At 38.2% G+C, this 19,589-nt stretch overlaps 1 protein-coding gene across 2 annotated transcripts in view; it reads left to right on the top strand.

The window, feature by feature from the left end:
• The first annotated feature begins 3,363 nt into the window (after positions 1-3,363).
• The window catches only part of met (MET proto-oncogene, receptor tyrosine kinase), a 90,936-nt gene continuing 74,710 nt past the window's right edge, over positions 3,364-19,589 (top strand). For both annotated transcript variants that reach the window (XM_051692492.1, XM_051692491.1), the window contains exons 1-2: positions 3,364-3,528; positions 6,011-7,202. In XM_051692492.1, the coding sequence (XP_051548452.1) occupies positions 6,021-7,202 (1,182 nt within the window). In that variant the 5' untranslated portion in view covers positions 3,364-3,528; positions 6,011-6,020. The remainder of the gene's footprint in view (positions 3,529-6,010; positions 7,203-19,589) is intronic.

Raw genomic sequence — 19,589 nt, 5'->3', positions numbered from 1 at the left:
CATTATCGTTTGAAAATCTACGGCTATGAATGTACAGGAAACTTGCCTATGTCCTGCAGAGCTTTGCACTGGGTCTTATAGGTCTTCTATCCAATGAAAAAGGGGATTTCTACTTGGCCCTGTAGAGTCATTATTTTAAGTTAACTGTCTATATCTCATAGCTCAAGACAACGTCACAATCCAGGTGTGTTTGTGACTAAACAATACGTTATGGCTTTCTCAACAGAGAATGACATCTTCTATGATACAGTGTGGATGGTAACTTTCACTGTGCAACCCCACAGTGTCCCACTACCAGGTGTTCATTTTCAGTTCCACTGGCAGCACAGATGAATTATTGTCACCATAGAAACAAACACACTAGAGAAAAACAAACACACATAGGCTATACCTTCTGTCACTGGAAAATTATAATCAGTGGAAATGCCCTCAAATTCTGTCCATCCTTCCTTTTACAAATTTCAATAGTTTCTGACATTCTGAGGATTAAAAGTATGTTTGTATGTGTTGTCTTTTTGTGATAACTGTGTTTGTCGAACCTGCACCCTGCAGTGAAACTACTGCCGTTTGTTTTCCAAAGGTTTTCAGGAAAATGACACTGAATGAACAAAAGAGGGATTTTAGTGACTAATGCTGTTTGTCAAAATGTAACAAGACCAGAGAACATGTCTCTCCTTAGATGAAGGGTGGTGACCAAGTGTGCTGGCTGAATAAAGCAAAACTCTTTGTTTTCTGTATCCTTGGCTGAAGTACTAAAAAAGGGCTTCATTCCACTCAAGTGAAAAAAAAAAGGAAAAAAAAGAAGCATATCTGAATTTAAATAAATCGTAAGACTTCAAAACAGTAAGGTTGATTGAATGGATTTTTTGTTGTTGTTGTCTTGTGTTGGCTAACACAGAGCAGTTTTTAAAATCTATGTTTAAACAGATCTGAAATGATGTCATATGACCCTGACTCAAGCAATGCCAACTGGGTGAACTAATCAGCTTAAGTGCACTAAAACTTTGTTTTCAGTATATCTTTAAACCTACAGTTTTTTAAATTTAGCACTTTGCCCTGTTAAACCTTTCCTGCAATAACAATCTCCATTCCATTTCTCAATATATTATGATATTGTGACTGCCCACTCAGAATAACACAGAGATATTATCTGTGTTTGCCCAGGGCAGAGAGTTCATTTTGCGTTTATGAAAGCAATATTCCGGGTTCAATACAAGTTAAGCTCAATCAAAAGCATTTGTGACATAATGTTGATTACCACAAAAACTACCTTCGAGTTGTCCCTCCTTTTCTTTAAAAAAAGCAAAAATTGAGGTTACAGTGAGGCACTTACAATGGAAGTGAATGGTGCCCATTTTGGGAGAGTTTAAAAGCAAAAATGTAAAAGCTTTTAACTTTATTAAAGCACTTAAATTAATTGTTCTGTTAAAGCTTGTGTATTATTGATGGTTTAAATTTTCATTTTTACAGTCCTTTACGGGTTTTAGGGGTTACAGCGTTATGTCAGCATGGTAACCAAGTTGTAAAACTGGATATAATTTTATTCAGAAAAGGTTAGTAAGCGATTTTATCACACCAAAATCATGTTTACACACATCTTCTTCATGCCTTGTGGCTATACTTTTGAAGCAGTGAGTATTTTAATGTTTACGGATTGGCCCCATTGACTTCCATTGTGCCTCACTGTAACCCAGATTTTTGCTTTTCTTAAAGAATAGGGACAATTCGATTACTTTTTTTTTTTTTTTTTTTTGTGGTTATCAACATTATGCCACAAATGCTGTCGATTGAGCTTAACTTGTATTGAACCCGGAATATTCCTTTAATAGATACAGCATCTTGCCTTCCTCTCTGGCGAGGATTCTTTCATTTATAGCTTACAATTTTTATATGATGTGTGACAGACAAAAAATAGAGGTAAAACTGCACTTTTATCGTCCGAGGGTCACATAAAACTGAACTCAGGGTATTGTTTACAGCCTTTTATAATACTGTAAACTGTTGCAGGATACTCAGTCCTGCTGTAATGGTCTATCCGTACCTGTCAGCAGCCAATCTTTGAAATTATCATGCAAAATGAATGTCAGGAGGATAGTTAAATTACTGCTCTGCTGATGAGCACAACAGCTAAGAGCCTCCTCTCAAATGAACCATGGCCGGTTTAAATGGTCAGCCATCAATCAGAGTTTACAACAGGAGAATGACCAGGTCAGCAGTAACCTGGATTCTATTGATTGTGGCAGTAATAAATAAAACCTGAGACTAAGTTAGGCTCAACTTGATGAATAGTGTGGGTGGTAAATCTGGATGGATCATCTCTGTAGATTATCTGTGGTGTCCTTCCTCCACTCACTCCGAGACATACAGCAGATCACACCTTTTATTGATGGGTTTAAATCTAATGTGGGACAATTAGAGAGTGCATGCATCAGAACACCACTAAGTGGCGACAGAAAGCCTTGAATAAATACATAATCTCTAGAGTAAACCCCTGTGTATGAACTTTGTGGCACCTTTTAACGCTAGATGATGACAAATACTGTAGAAAGTTAGCATAATAACATGTTGATCAAATCTGACCACAAAAATATTTTTGAAATGTGTCATGCTCACGAGACCTATTAAAAAAACAGTAACATGTCATGGCAGATGGTGGATAAATACTGCAGTCATCGGTCCAGAATTTCACGCTTTGGGGTTTAGTTATTACTGGGTGGCAGTGTAAGATTGACCCTTTATCTATCCATCTGTTTTCTCACAATCAGGCTTTGTTATAAATGGCCATGCGTACAGAAAGTCTATACACTTCATTAAGCCCTATAAATTGAGACAATGGACGCACTGAATACGATGTAATTGTATGTAATACTTTTCCTAACTGGAAAGTATATGCTTATAACTTTCCAGGTTACACAATGCAATATACTGTACATAGGCTACATACTATTAAGCAGTTGAGTCATTAGAGAGTGATTGATGGAAATCGTATTTATAGTCGTATATAATCGTAATTGTAGTTGACTTTAAATGGATAGTTTGATCAAATAAATACGTAAATACATAAATAGAGGGATTGATAAAAGTAAATATTTTCTTGCTCTTAACGTCTTTTTTATACAATAACATTGTTATTATAGTTTCATTACATTACATTAACAGCCAATCATCGAACTCTCTTGCACCACAGCGAGTGACGCAACAGTCAATGATCTGAATGTACTCACCTGAGAGACCCATTCCATCCAATGGCGCGTGCACCACGGAGTAACGACCCCGCAGCGTTTGCGGAGAGAGAAAAAACAATCCCTTTAAACTGAGGTGACCCATTCTGAGTGTCAGTCAACCGCTGGAGTGAGTGAGTAGGGTTGGGAGAGAGAGAGGAAGAGCGGGTAACTTTTAACCAGAGAGAAACTCACCGCCGCATCCTATCTCGAGACTGCTGGCATCCGCCAGAAACAGCGCGCGGACGCTGTGGAAATATGTGATTATTTTTTCTTTCTGTCTCCGACAGGTATCTTTATTTTACAGGTGAGTGCGTGTCTATTTTATATTTGACGGTTTAAAGGTGATGATAACACGTATTAGTGAAGCTTATATCTTTTTCTTTTTTTTTTTAACCAAAATTTGATATTTAGTGGGCTGTTGTTGACTATAATATTAAACTACATACCTTTCTATAGAGGATGTCTATGAACTATCAACATAAACCTACTTTTCGTGTTTCTTTTGGTGTTTTTGTTCTGTATTTCTTATGGAAGCTCAGTGTTGACAATCTGAGTCATTTTATCTGAAGCTGTAGGTTTCGCTGAAGCGCAGGTAAGAAAACAGAAGCTTTTGGTTGGGAATTTTGTAATGTAATGTTTGGAAAGCAGTTTTATTCAATAATTTATCTCTAAACACCTACAGAAACTTCTAATGCTGCAAAGAGAACAGTCTTTTCAGAACTTGAGGCACTTGTGTGCCAGAGGACCTTCAGTGTGTCAAGTGTTTTGAAGCTGCAACTGAAGTGGTTACGGTTAGAAATGCTGCAGTTACTACACTATTAAAAGTAAAACTGTGGAATTGTTACTATGGAGGTATTTCACTGGGAAGGAAAAATTATTATTATTATTATTATTATTTATTTATTTTATTTTTTTTGCATCACACTTTTTAAGTAAATTCAACTTATGGTTTTTATGTCAGTATAACTAGAAAACCTGTGTTAAATATATATAAATGGATCAGTTCATTCAACTTTATTTACTTGAAAAGGTATGTCAAACGAATAAGATTTAACAACAAATAGCAGATTAGCATTAACATTTTTGTTTTTACTTAATTTAATTGGCTAAAAAGAAAATAAGGTCAGTCATTAAACTTGCCTCCCCAAAGAAGTGCAGATAAAATCAAATAATTAATTGAATTAATTGATGTTATATATATATACACACACAGTACTGTGCAAAAGTTTTAGGCACTTGGGGAAAATTTGCATAGTGAGGATGTCTTAAAAAATAATGCCGTAAATAGTTGTCATTTATCAATTAACATCATACAAAGTCCAGTAAACATAAAAAGGCTAAATCAGTATTTGGTGTGACCACCTTTGGCTTCAAAACAGCACCAATTCTCCTAGGTACACCTGGACACAGTTTTTCTTGGTTGTTGGCAGATAGGATGTTCCAAGCTTCTTGGAGAATTTGCCACAGTTCTTCTATCTATTTAGGCTGTCTCAGTTGCTTCTGTCTCTTCTTGTAATCCCAGACTGATTCAATATTCAGTGGGGGGCTCTGTGGGGACCATGCTATCTGTTGCAGGGCTCCCTGTTCTTCTATTCTATTCTATTTGCAAAAGAAATGTCTGGGCGTCTAAAATGCATATTTCCTATTGATACAGTAAAGCTGAAAATGTAAATAACCATCTTAAGACAACTGTTTTTGTGAAGCATCTTATGTGCCGAAGACTTTTGCACAGTACTGTGTATATATATATATATATATATATATATATATATATATATATATATATATATATATACATGTATTTATATTTTACAGTGAAAGAGGAATTATGTTATGCAGAGGAAAAACCTGAAAACATGTTTATCAGGTGTCTTAAAAGGCTAAGTCCATTATCTTGGAAAACAGTAAAATATGTGGACTGAATATTTCATATCACATTAATTAGTAACAAAGTGCAACCATTTTCTCTTATTTTTCATCAGTCTCTCTCATTTCTAAACATATGATTTGCTTTGAAGTATAGTGGCACCTAGTCCACTACAATTGCTTAGATAACAGTCAGGGTGAATCCCATTACTATGCTCTCTCTCTCCCTCTCTCTCTCTCTCTCTCCCTCTCTCTCTCTCTCTCTAAACCGTAAAAGCGACCTCCTAGAGGAATAGCATTTAAGTACACCAACAATAAATCACTTCTCCAGCGTCTGCAGCCTACAATGCTTAATTGAGTTTATCAACCACTCCCTTGAGAATGCTGTCTAAAGCTAGACTTGTCACCGCAGTGCACTCAGTGCCTCTGATGATTCGCCTCTTCTGGTACACAGCCACAAAAGTGCTGTCTAAGTCAGAGGCAGAAGAACCATGTAGAGTTTCCCTCTTTCTTTTATCCATGGCTTGGTCATACAAAGTGAGTGGTGAATTATTGAGGCATATAGTGCTCTAGAAATGCTGCTTCAAAGCATCCAAACTAGTGATATCATTGTTTTTGCGGTGTGTGTAGTTGTGATTTACAAGTGTCATTTGTCCAGAGTAGCTTGTCTTAGTCACAAGTCCAAAAAGCTTTTGAGTCTTTGTTTCATGCACTAATGGGTTCTATATATAGAATCTTACCAGAAGTCTTTTTAGTATGCTATTTATTTTGATATGCTCAAACAAATGTCTGAAGCCACTGTTTTTATAATATACTGGATTTGGAGGATATTTATTGACGCCGGTGCAAATTTACAGTGAGAAAATGTTCTGTATGCTCTCTCTGACACAACTGATTTCCATTTTCTTTTTACTCTGCAGAGGAACAAAGATGAGAATAAACTACTGTGAAGCCTCTTGCTTCCTCATCATTCTTCAGACGCTGTGGTGGGGCTTAAATAGTCAATGTGAAGAACCAATCGAAAGCTCCAAACTCAACCTCTCAGTGACCTATGACCTCCCTTACTTTGTGTCTGACACTCCCATCCAGAAGCTGTTGGAATTCAATGGAACTGTGTACATAGGTGCCGTCAACAAACTATACACCCTTTCAAAACAGTTTAAGAAGATACATGAGTATAATACTGGACCAGTGCATGAGAGTCCATACTGCGAGGCAGCAAAGCCATGCGATGGTTGCAAAGGCATGCCCCCTAACACTAACAACACCAACATGGCCCTGCTCATGGAGACGTTCTATGACCTTGAACTCTTCAGCTGTGGCTCGGTTGGGAATGGTGTCTGCAACCGTCACGTGTTAGAGGATGGTCCCTTGGATGCGGAAGTAACTTGTATGTATTCGAAGAAGAATGAAGGCAGCAGTCATGGTTGTCCAGACTGCCTGGCTGGGCCCTCAGGTACTCAGATCCTCAACGTGATGAGTAGCGGCGTAGTGAGGTTCTTTGTTGCGAACTCCGAACCTCTTGACCCAACAGACCCCCGTCTGCATCACACTATTTCAGTTAGAAAGATGAGGGAGACTCAAGATGGCTTTGAGTTCTTTTCCGAGCAATCCTACATGGACTTGGCACCAGGTTTGCGTGGGAACTACCCTCTACGCTACGTCTACTCCTTCCAGAGTGGCCCGTATGTGTATTTTCTCACCGTCCAGCGAGAAGGTGGCAGCTCGAACGCCTTTCACACACGAATCGTTCGCATGTGCTCATCAGATCCGGAGATTCTGCGATACGTAGAAATGCCCTTCGAGTGTATTTACTCAGAGCGAAGGAGAAAGAAGCGATCAGCACAGGTAGTTTTCAATGTCCTCCAGGCCGCACATGTGGCCAAAGTCGGCTATGACTTTCAGCAAGAGATGGGCCTGAAAGAGGGCGAGGACGTGCTGTTTGCTGCCTTTGTCCGCAGTAAGCCTGACTCGCCGGAGCCCACTGCCAGCTCTGCCGTGTGCCTTATCTCCATCACAGACATCAATAACTTCTTTAGGGATTTCATGCAGAAGGGTTACACAAGGAAGCTTTACCACTTTTCAGGATCAGAAGAGAAAGCCTACAACCAGGTAAGAGGGAAATAACTTGCGAGATAGGCTAGTCCACCCAAAAATTTAAATTCTGTCTCCCATATGACTTTCTTTCTTCCGTGGAACACAAAAGAAATTTATCCTTAGTCATCATTCACTTCAATTCCTTCTCTTTTCCATACAATGAAGGTGAATGTTGACTGAAGCTAACATTTTGCCTAACATATCATTTTGTGTTTCACGCAAGAAAGAAAGTGATACAGGTTTGTAAAAACATTAGGGTGAGTAAATAATGTCAGAATCTTCATTTATAGTGAAGAAAGCAAACAAAGCATATATTGCCAGCAGTCAAATGTTGCAAAGCTACAAGTGTGTCTTGTAATTTAGTAAGTCGACCATTTAGCAACATCTAGTAAACTTCCGTTTACAAGATATTTGTTGACCGTTTCAAAACTTTGCTAATCAGAGAGCAATTCTGACTTATTGTTAGCCCAGTTGCTCAATTTTTTCTTCTGCCATAAATCACTGACCCTTCTTGTCTTCTTTACTTATCCATCACCATTCATTGGATCAATAGGTAAATCATGCAGATCAATAAATGACATGAATTTAACTGCTGACGACCCCCTGAGGGGCCCGTCAATAACTGCAGGGCTAATACTTCCCTGAGTTAATTACAAAACATAGTCATAAAGCTGTGTCACTAAGCACATATATTCCACAATCTGAATAGAAAGACACAGTAGTTATTGTTCTATATTAAGTATATATTGGAAAGAATACTTAGATTTCCAGATGATCAGAAACTTTGTATAGTTTGATGTGAATGAACAGACAGAAAATCATGGGCCAGGATGATGAATGGAGAAAGTGGGGGGAAGCTAAAAATAAAACTAGTCTCATCATGTCCTTTCATTGCTTTGTTTTTAAAACACACATTTTGTTCTTTTATATGAACTTTTTTCTTTCTTTCTTTCTTTCTTTCTTTCTTTCTTTCTTTCTTTCTTTTTTCTTTTTGCATAACAATCAGTTATCTTTTGCATTCATTCGGTGTGAAAATATTTTCTCTGTCAATGATTCAACTCGATTACGATTTTTTACCTAACGATTATTCTGCATCGAGAAATCAGAAATTTGGTCAAATTTAAATTGAAAATTTTGGAACGATTCAGTTTTTTCCCCCAAAAAATATGAAGAATAGAGATTCAAAGATGCATCTAGGACCAAGGGCAAAGATTTGACTTGAACATTGGGGGGCTTGCAATGTGAAGCATTTACATGTTTCCATTGATCATGGTATAAATATTGGGGGGGTTGTGGCTGTCAGACCCTAACATTCGGCCTGACATCATCCTTTGTATTCCACGGAAAATGTCATACAGGTTTGGAACAATATAACAGAATTTTTGAGTGGACTATCCCTTAAAAGATATGTTTGCTTGAGGTCTATGGGAATCAGGCTTTTTTAACAAGCATTACTCATTTTGACTGTTCTCTGAACCTTTCAGTTTGCATGTGTTGTCTTATCAGAGTCTGTACAGCGGGGAAGCCCAGACCACTACCCAGCAGGTGTTTCTTTAACTGTCTATAACAGTCTTTGTACTGGTCACTTTAGCAGTTCATATGGGCCAGACCGGCACTTCTGGCCGTTTCCCAGTGTCAAACAGTTCTCCAGTCTGGTTTACTTGTTTCAGTGCCCTGAACTTTATCTGTCCAAACTTACTATGTGCTCTCAGTCATTTATTATGGCAGAAGAGCTACAGGCTCCACTCAGACATTGTAAATATTTTTGTTCTGTGGATCCTTGGTCCAAACACTGTCATCTGCTTAAAGTTAGCACTGGTTCTATTGGTTTTCACTATGTGGATGTATAATAGCTCAAATAGCTTTTAGGCTAACAAGGCCATTTGAAAATAATTCTTTGGGCATCTTAGATGGAGTGTTTGCTTGCAGCTTTGAAGGATCCAGGCATCTTTTGAGATGAACCACAAGGCAAGATGTCGGAAAAACAGTATTAATCTGTGTATGTGTGGATGTGTATTTGTGTCTTTGAGTGTGTTAAAGCTGATGGTAAATCATTGTGCCATCACTGGGAGTTATGATACCAGTAGCATATGTTAAGCAGCAACTGTCTTATCATCTCATAAAGGGGCAATTGACACAGTGCCATAAAACAATTACATCTCAAAGAGACATGGTAAATTCTTGTTTTACTGATTCCACAAACTGCGCTCCAGCAGGTTTGCCTTTATGTGGAAACACTGGATATCAGATTGTAACGGGTAAAGGATGGACGAGGAGGCAGGAACCAGCTGAGCAGTCAACATAACTTTAAATAACTGAACTTAAACAAACACACACACACACACACACACACACACACACACATCGTCCGCGTGTCTCTCTCTCTCTCTCTCAAACTGGCATCCCCGGCTCCTCTTTATCCCTCTCCTGCTGATTGGGCTGATTCAGCGCCAGGCGTCCATCGTTACACCCTGGCCACGCCCTCTTCCTTTTCACACAGATATTATGTGATGTGCATCTGTTTTGATTGAATTTGGGTTTGCTTTCCTCTTTTACAATATTTGGTAATGTGGAGCCATAGTTATTTGAATCTCATATCATATAAATTGCCATAATAGACTCTTGCCCTTCGAGAAATACACCACAGATTTCAGACTTCTCCCACGCTTTTAAAAGTATCTATCCACCATTCTGCTTTAGCTCAGCAATATTCATAAAAAAAAAAACTAGCAGAAGTTATGCTTTGGATATGTCAGAGTTGGAACCACCCCAACAGGCCTAGCACAGAGGGAGGGGGACGCTTGAGACCAGCAATAATAAACAGCCACATTTAAGGTCAAAATTATCATTAGATTACAATTGATCAAGGGAACAACTGGCAAATGCTGATTACTTTAAAATTGAATCTGAAGCTTGATTGATTGCTGCCTGTAATATAATTCCTGAAGAGGGAGTTCTGATCGACAGCCTTTTTAATTATTACAGCCATCATTGCTAAATGAACATGCATTTAGATGGTAAGTCTAAAAGTGTAAGGAAAGGCGTTGTGGAGCATTGATTTTAAGTTACTTTGTGAACATTTTCCCACATATTTTTTGACTGCAATGCATAACAAAATAGCAATGTAAATCAATACTCTAAAATGAACTCATTAGAGAAATAACTCACTCTCAATTTAATGTTCCACACTCAATCTTGTGGCACATTATTGCATGTTTTCATTGTGCAAGGACAGGGTGTTACACTTATGTGCTGTATTTGGCATGTACAAACGCGTGCCATGGACTGTTTGTGCCCGTATCTTGATGTGTTCGCACAAACATGACAAAACCTAGATTGTTTATAAGGCACAGGCTCAGCTCTGGGAGGTGCCTTGACGCAAGAACCCAAAACCATGCTGTAAGACACGATACTGGCTGTGTCCTGCCTCCCCCGTTTCTTCTCGGAAAAGCAGTTATAAGGAGCTTGCATGGTTGGTTATCTATAAGTACGTATACAGGGAAGAGAAATGTATTTTGTGTGGGTGATTTGTGGTTTGTACTGAGGAATTAAGTCACCCTGAATCAATGCTGGCAAAAGCACACACACACACACGTCACAGTCTAACAGCTCTGACCAAGGGGCAGGTGGATATATGCAGCTGTGTATTTTCTCAAAATGTCAAGCCCTTGCAGTGAGTTCATGTTGGCAGCCATGTCCTGGCAGGAAACCTGCGTGACTTTGGACCATAATGGTAGCGGGAGGAGACCGAACAGCTGGCATCCAGGTGCAAAAACCTCATCTCATCTCCATCGCGGAGGGGAGCACCTGTGGGGATTTGCCCTGACTTTCGTGTCCTTATTTTTTCTGCCTTAAATTTTCTGGCTACCTTTAACCCTTTAAGTGTAAAAATATAATATACAGTATTTATATACACCAATCAGCCACAACATTAAAACCACTTGCCTAATATTGTGTAGGCCCCCCTCGTGCTGCCAAAACAGCACCAACCCACATCTCAGAATAGCATTCTGAAATGCTATTCTTCTCACCACAATTGTAAAGAGTGGTTATCTGAGTTACCGTAGACTTTGTCAGTTCTAACCAGTCTGGCCATTCTCTGTTGACCTTTCTCATCAACAAGGTGTTTCCATCCACAGAACTGCCCCTCACTGGATGTTTTTTGTTTTTGGCACCATTCTGAGTAAATTATAGAGACTGTTGTTTGTTAAGTCTACAGTAACTCAGATAACCACACTGTATAATTGTGGTGAGAAAAATATCATCACAGAATAGCGGGTTGGTGCTGTTTTGGTGGCACGAGGGGGACCTAAACAATTTTAGGCAGATGTATTCGGTATATTCTGCATTTCCTGACCTTTTGGAAATAGCTTGTTTTTTATGTCCAAAATGGACCGTTTTCCCACTCTAATACATATGTGTGTGCATGTTCTAAATACTCCCATAAAGCAGATAAACATACAGCCATAACTGATAAACGTCTGCACTCACAATCTGTCCTTTGGGAGGAGCTTCACATACAAACAAACATACTATTGGCTAGTACTCAACTGTTTACCCCAGATTTATTGCACCACATTGCTTCTTTGGTGTTGACTGGAACATTTTTAACATTTATTCAGCCTTTAGGCTTGAAATACTTGTTGTTGCTCACTGGGCATAATTCACAAATGTTTAAGTGTCAGATGAAGGAAAGGATTGCTCTTGTGAAAGTGATGAGTCAGTGACCCACAGGCATGTTAATCTATCTCTGGCATTCACCATACCTCCACTTCCTAATATTTTACTCACTGTTGTAATTTCCTGCTCTCCAGGTCTGTGAACATGAGGTTTCAACAAAGACCTCAACTTTGCAACCTTCATGTAAAGTTAAAAGCATCCTGAGCAGGTGTAAATCAAATACCTGCTGAAGTGTTTAATGAGCACCAGTCAGGTTGGATATTCAATCAGCCCACACTGCTAAACGACTGGAGTTGCCGATCCAGAACTAATCGTTTAGTGCAGTTCAAAGACCCTCTACTACTTGTTTTGGCTTACACAGCGAGGACCACAAACAGACATTTGGAGGTATGCTAGGCCTGAACCTCCCCCGCTAGGTCAAAAGAGCCATTGCCCTATGCTGCTGTGGTGCTAATGCCAACACAATGGGTCAATGGGATGTAGACTGAAATGGAGTTAATTAACAAAGGTTCAGGAGGAGCATGTTAATTTTAATCTGACAAATCACAGCCCACGAGCAGGAGTATATATGCAGCTGCTAACCTGCTTCCTGTGACAACTCTCCTGACATCCCACCTCCACCCCATCTCCACCTATTCTCTAGATCCATTATCTAAATAAGTAAAGTCCGGGGGGGTAATCAGAGTCTCGAGCTCCGAGCCCTCCAGTATACGGACAGCAAGCCAAATACGTTTACTGCTTCAACACACATTAACATACGAACTACTGAATGATTGTGTGCTTAAAGGAGCAATATGTAATATTGACATCAAGCGTTTAAAATGGGTACTGCAGTCCAAATTCAAAATATTGGAGAGAGTTGCCTCCCCTGCCCCCTCCTCCCCAGACTCAAAGCTCACGCGGGTTGCCAGGTTGAGGACATGCAGCAGGAACGAGCAAACTGACAATGGCGAGCGACAAGCCTTACACTGTAAGTTGATCAGCTAATGTATACGTTTGCAATGTTTTTATTGTTTGCAAATTATAAACCATCTCATGTGGATTTTTTATAACTCTGTCAACGTTAGCTAGATGTATTGCTGGCTTCCATGGCTGCAGCGTGCTGTGTTTGCCCGCTAATTTGTTTCAAATCTGGCAACCCGGGGTGTAGAAATACTATTGGGAAATGGGCAGTGGGCGGGTTCACACCGGCCCGGAATGGACATTTCAAAGTAGAATATACTGGCTGTAGCATTGTTTTCAGAGAAGCCAGTATTTCAACTTAGCATGTTTCCTAAATCTCTGATAACATATTATGATAATTTTATGCATTAGTACAGTAAATATATTACATATTGCACCTTTAAGTAATGGAATGGATTGGATTAGATTGGCCAGGAACTAGTCTGCTTTATCACCTGCTGAGAACTCAACAATGCACTGCAAATAAGAGCTTATCTACTTCTTCCCTCCCACCACATTCAGCACATCAGTCAGATATTTCTAGGCTTATCCCTCAGTAGACATGGCCTGTGTGATTGGCCCATCAAAGGGGAGCAAGCTTTTACCTGGTACCTGACTTTTGGGTTTTGTGGGGCATGACGCACAATGTATGGTCAGTTAATGGAGTGGAATTCAGATGTCAATCAAGGAAGAGGGTTCGAGCAGTGTGAGTGCAGAGGGGATATTTGACGTAGTGCAGCATATCATTAATAAAACGAATGTTTCCTTTAACCAAGGATGTAACCAAATGTGGTAATTTAAGAATTAACCTTTGAAAAACCCTTATCGGTCGTGCATTAAAGGAATATTGCAGGTTCAAAACAAGTTAAGCTCAATAGACAGCATTTGTGGCATAATGTTGATTACCACAAAAATGTATTTAGACTCCTTTTCTTTAATAAAGCAAAAACCTGGGTTTCAGTGAAGCAATTACAGTGGAAGTGTACTCTGTTTCAAAAGATGTAAACAATATGCATTATGCATATTAGTGGTGCACCGATCAGTAAATTTGAGACCAATACCGATCTCCGAATTTTTAACACTAAGATCGGCTGATACCGATTTTTTAAAAGTGCACTTTGAACTCTTTTGCAAGTTATATTGTGCAGTTATATGTTTATGCCCCACACAGTTAAATTACGGTAACACTTTACAAAAGGGTTCCATTTGTTAACATTATTTACAACATTACTGTAGTTAACATGAACTAATGAACTTAATGTTAGTTACAACATATACTATTACATTTTTAAAATCATAAGTTGTATTAGTTTACATTAGTTAATGCACTATGAACCAACAATGAACAATTGTAATTTTATTAACTAACATTATAATTAATAAAGGCTGTAAAAATATATTGTTCATTGTTTGTTCATGATACCTAATGCATTAACTAATGTTAACGAATGGAAACTTTATATAAATTTGCCAAAATTACATTAAAATTACATTAATTGTGAATTGCTAATATTTATTTGTTTTGAAACAGTTATTTATATTTCTGTTGTCAATATCAAAAGGTCATTGTGACATACTAGTAAGCAGTAAAAACCAGGAGAGCATCACACACAGAAGAGATACTTTCAAAAATAAGAAAAATATATCCATTACAAGCTCTAAAACTGCTCCAGTGAGAAATCATTAATATTTTTATGATTTGTTTTCTGTCTTTGCCGTTTTGCTGTAACACAAATCACTAATTATTAAGCAAATGCGTGAAGACGCGGTGCCGTTATGGTTAAAATGTAATTGCTGTGATTAGTGGTAATATGACCAACATTAATCTGATTTAAATTTGGATCCTCACAAAATAGCGCTGAGATGAGTGACTGATGAGATGTTGAGAGTATCTGGAGAGCGCGCACGTGAAGCTGAAAGTGCTCATGATCACTCAAACCGTCTCTATCTCTCAGCACAGTGTCTGATTGTCATGACTCACGTTACATCACGTGTACTCAGATTTGTATATGCATGTTTATTTGTTGTTTAATTAATTTTTATACCTGTTTTCAGTCTCTTAATCCTCTCCGTGCTCACAGTGCAGCAAGTCAGAACTACTACCATAATGATTCTAGAAAATGGGCAACTTAATATTCATACATGTGTAATGCTGACAAAGTGCTCATTCATTAGAGTAGCAGAGTATGTGTGATTCCCTGTGTGCTGCAAAAAAGATTGGCCCTGATTCTAGGCACGATCAGCCGATCGCCGATCACAGACTTAAGATGAAGATCAGCCGATTTAGATCGATGGCTGTTCGATCGGTGCACCCCTAATGCATATTTTATCAGCGCACACTCAGCATACGTAGATTTTTGCCCATAACCCTGATTTTGTATTGCATGTAAAAACCTTTACCAGCATTTTTACCACCTTATTTAATGTGCGTAAGTGTTGCGTGCATGTCTTTTTATATTTTGAGGTCAAAAGCAGAGAATAACCAGATTATAGAAGTAAATGCTGCTTTTTTGTCTTGTAGGATTTTTTGAATAAACTGAGTTTTGGTAGTTATCAGTGTATTGGTAAACACACTCAATGTCTATAGTGATTATGCCCTGCTTTTAACCACAGACTTTTTTGTAAAAAAAAAAAAAAAAAAAAAAGTACCCCCCCTCCCCTTCCCCAAGTCTGTAAAACAACAGTCTGTGTTTCATTAATGCTTCACTCCAAACTTAATCCCTGAAAATATCTGAAGCAATAAACAGAGATGCCAACTTCCAGTGGTTTTGCAAATACAATAAGATGCATTGTTCTACCACGTGGTCATGCTTTACATACTCCTGCCATGCTTGATTGTTTGCATGGTTTTACACAATTAGCATAATAGCTGACTAGTACTGAATTAGTGTGTTATAAACATCAAGGTATGCCACCTGCTCTTTCTCTTTGAATCATGGTTATGAGAAATATGATGACTACAAAGGACAGAATTTGCTGTGTACTCATACCCTTATCACGTTTGTTGTGTTTTTGGCAGAGAGAGGGCATTTTGTAAGTAAAGACCTTGATGTTTGCATCTTGTATAAGCTGTGTGTGTTTTTGAGAAGGTTTAAATGCACATACAATCTGCATAGTAAGGATTTCATCATATCCGATACAGAAAACTGATTTATATTATATATACACTACCGGTCAAAAGTTTTGAAACACTTATTCTTTATTATAATTTTTTTTTCACATTTTATAATAATAGTAAAGTCATCAAAACTATGGAATAACATAAATGAAACTATGGGAATTATGTTGTGACTAAACAAAATCCAAAATAAATCAAAACTGTGTTATATTTTAGCATCTTCAAAGTAGTCACCCTTTGCCTAGAATTTGCAGACATGTACTCTTGACATTTTCTCAACCAACTTCTTGAGGTATCACCCTGGGATGCTTTTAAAACAGTACTGAAGGAGTTTCCATCTATGTTGGGCACTTATTGGCTACTTTTCTTTATTATTTGGTCCAATTTCAAAAACTTTTTATTTTTTTAATCACATTTTAGTTTTATAATGAAATAAATTAATATGGTGGCACAATTATATTTTTGTCTACAAAACGAATTTCAAACATTTAATCATACGCCTTCAGATCAAAAGATTTTTAAGATCATGAGAAACATTTCAGTCAAGTGTTTCAAAACTTTTGATTGGTAGTGTATATATATATATATATATATATATATATATATATATATATATATATATACAGTTGTGCTCAAAAGTTTGCATACCCTGGCAGAAAGTGTGAAATTTTGGCATTGATTTTGAAAATAGGATATTTTCAGGATAGTCTTTTATTTTAAGGATAGTGACCATATGAACCCATTTATTATCACAATAGTTGTTTGGCTCCTTTTTAAATCATAATGATAACAGAAATCACCTAAATGGCCCTGATCAAAGGTTTACATACCCTTGAATGTTTGGCCTTGTTACAGACACACAAGGTGACACACACACACACAGGTTTAAATGGCAATTAAAGGTTAATTTCCCACACCTGTGGCTTTTTAAATTGCAATTAGTGTCTGTGTATAAATAGTCAATGAGTTTGTTAGCTCTCACGTGGATGCACTGAGCAGGCTAGATACTGAGCCATGGGGAGCAGAAAAGAACTGTCAAAAGACCTGCGTAACAAGGTAATGGAACTTTATAAAGATGGAAAAGGATATAAAAAGATATCCAAAGCCTTGAAAATGCCAGTCAGTACTGTTCAATCACTTATTAAAAAGTGGAAAATTCAGGGATCTCTTGATACCAAGACAAGGTCAGGTAGACCAAGAAAGATTTCAGCCACAACTGCCAGAAGAATTGTTCGGGATACAAAGAAAACCCACAGGTAACCTCAGGAGAAATACAGGCTGCTCTGGAAAAAGATTGTGTGGTTGTTTCAAGGAACACAATACGACGATACTTCAACAAAAATGAGCTGCATGGTCGAGTTGCCAGAAAGAAGCCTTTACTGTGCCAATGCCACAAAAAAGCCTGGATACATTATGCCTGACAACACCTTGACACACCTCACAGCTTCTGGCACACTGTAATTTGGAGTAACGAGACCAAAATAGCGCTATGTTTGGAGAGGGGTCAACAAGGCCTATAGTGAAAAGAATACCATCCCCACTGTGAAGCATGGCGGTGGCTCACTGATGTTTTGGGGGTGTGTGAGCTCTAAAGGCACGGGGAATCTTGTGAAAGTTGATGGCAAGATGAATGCAGCATGTTATCAGAAAATACTGGCAGAGAATTTGCATTCTCCTGCACGAAAGCTGCGCATGGGACACTCTTGGACTTTCCAGCACAACAATGACCCTAAGCACAAGGCCAAGTTGACCCTTCAGTGGTTACAGCAGAAAAAGGTGAAGGTTCTGGAGTGGCCATCACAGTCTCCTGACCTTAATATCATAGAGCCACTCTGGGGAGATCTCAAAAGTGTGGTTCATTCAAGACAACCAAAGACTTTGCATGACCTGGAGGCATTTTGCTAAGATGAATGGGCAGCTATACCACCTGCAAGAATTTGGGGCCTCATAGACAACTATTACAAAAGACTGCACACTGTCATTGATGCTAAAGGGAGCAATACACAGTATTAAGAACTAAGGGTATACAGACTTTTGAACAGGGGTCATTTAATTTTTTTCTTTGTTGCCATGTTTTGTTTTATGATTGTGCCATTCTGTTATAACCTACAGTTGAATATGAATCCCATAAGAAATAAAAGAAATGTGTTTTGCCTGCTCACTCATGTTTTCTTTAAAGGGGTCACGAACTGCCTTTTTTTAATTTTGTACTGTTCTCTGAGGTCCACTTATAATGTTATCAAGATTTTTACAGAAAAAAAACATAATAATTTAGAAGTAATAGGCTATTTTCTGTCCTGTTTTGACCCCCTTCATTGTAACACACCGTTTGAATAGGTGTGGTGGATTGTAGACTCGGAAGTAAACTCCCACTGGTATGATTGGCTAACAGTTTTGCATATTTAAAAATCCTACATCCTTCATAGATGGACGCTGCTGTGATTTAGGTTAAAAATGCATAAATACTCAGTACATATCAAATGATCTGTAATAATAGACAAAGCAATAGTGACCACGTAATAAAAACAGCTACTCACACTTGTGTGGTGCGACATTGCTGTCGGATCCAATATAGTCGGCACAGCATCGTCTTATAGTTTCAATCTTTCTGAAAATCCTGCGTCGAATTGTGCCTTGTTTGTAAACAAATCTGCAGTAAAATGAAGTGAACAAAGGACCAAGTTCTTACTGACGCGGTCTGGAACTTCATTAAAAATAAAGTTCATCCACTCTTTCCTAATGTTGGGATCAGAAGGAAGGCAATGCAAAGACTGTGTTTTGCACAACTTGGCAATGCACAGCGTCTTGTTGTCTTCAGAGCCATCTTTATCGTTTGGTTTCTGCGTAGACCTGCATTTGCCTCTCTCGTTATTTACCTACTACATGCGTGAATCGGTGGGCGGGGCTAAACAGGCAGTGATGTAGAAGCAGGCGTTGATCTTCTTCTGCGGAGGCGGTGTTTAGCCACACTATTACGTAATAAAGTGGCACATTCCACATCTTGTCATTTTGGCAGATTGGCTTCAATATAAGCTGTTTTTAGACTAATGAGAAAGTTTTGAGTTCTGAAACTTACAGGATGTTTTTATAGTCCAATGACCTCTTATATGTCAAAAGATCAAGGAAATTTTGATTTCTCAGTTCATGACCCCTTTAAAAATGGTACATATATTATCAATTCTCCTAGGGTATGCAAACATTTGAGCACAACCGTACATACAGTATACTGTATATATACTGTATAAGAAGCGAGCTGTGGTGCAATAAATCTGGGGTAAACAGTGGAGTACTAGCCAAAAGTAAGTTTGTTTGTATGTGAAGTTCCTCCCAAAGAACAGATAGTGAGCGCAGACATTTATCAGTTATGGCTGTATGCTTATCTGCTTTATGGGAGTATTTAGAACATGCACACACATATGTGTTTGAGCAGGAAAACGGTCCATTTTGGACATGAAAAACAAGTAATACTTTTTTATATATACAACAAATACTGTACAGTATTTCAAAATATTTTGGCGGGTTTGGTATATGTAACGGATATTTCCCCAAATACACACATACATGACAAATATATTTCTAGATGTATAGATAAATAAAGAAGTATTGTACAAAGCCACGGTCACACTACACTTTACTCTCCATTTAATTCCATTTCAAAAGCA

The sequence above is a fragment of the Myxocyprinus asiaticus genome, chromosome 48 (genome assembly GCF_019703515.2).
Source record: "Myxocyprinus asiaticus isolate MX2 ecotype Aquarium Trade chromosome 48, UBuf_Myxa_2, whole genome shotgun sequence".
Taxonomy (NCBI): domain Eukaryota; kingdom Metazoa; phylum Chordata; class Actinopteri; order Cypriniformes; family Catostomidae; genus Myxocyprinus; species Myxocyprinus asiaticus.
Note: the sequence above shows the minus strand (reverse complement) of the source record. Positions and strands in the feature narration are given on the sequence as shown.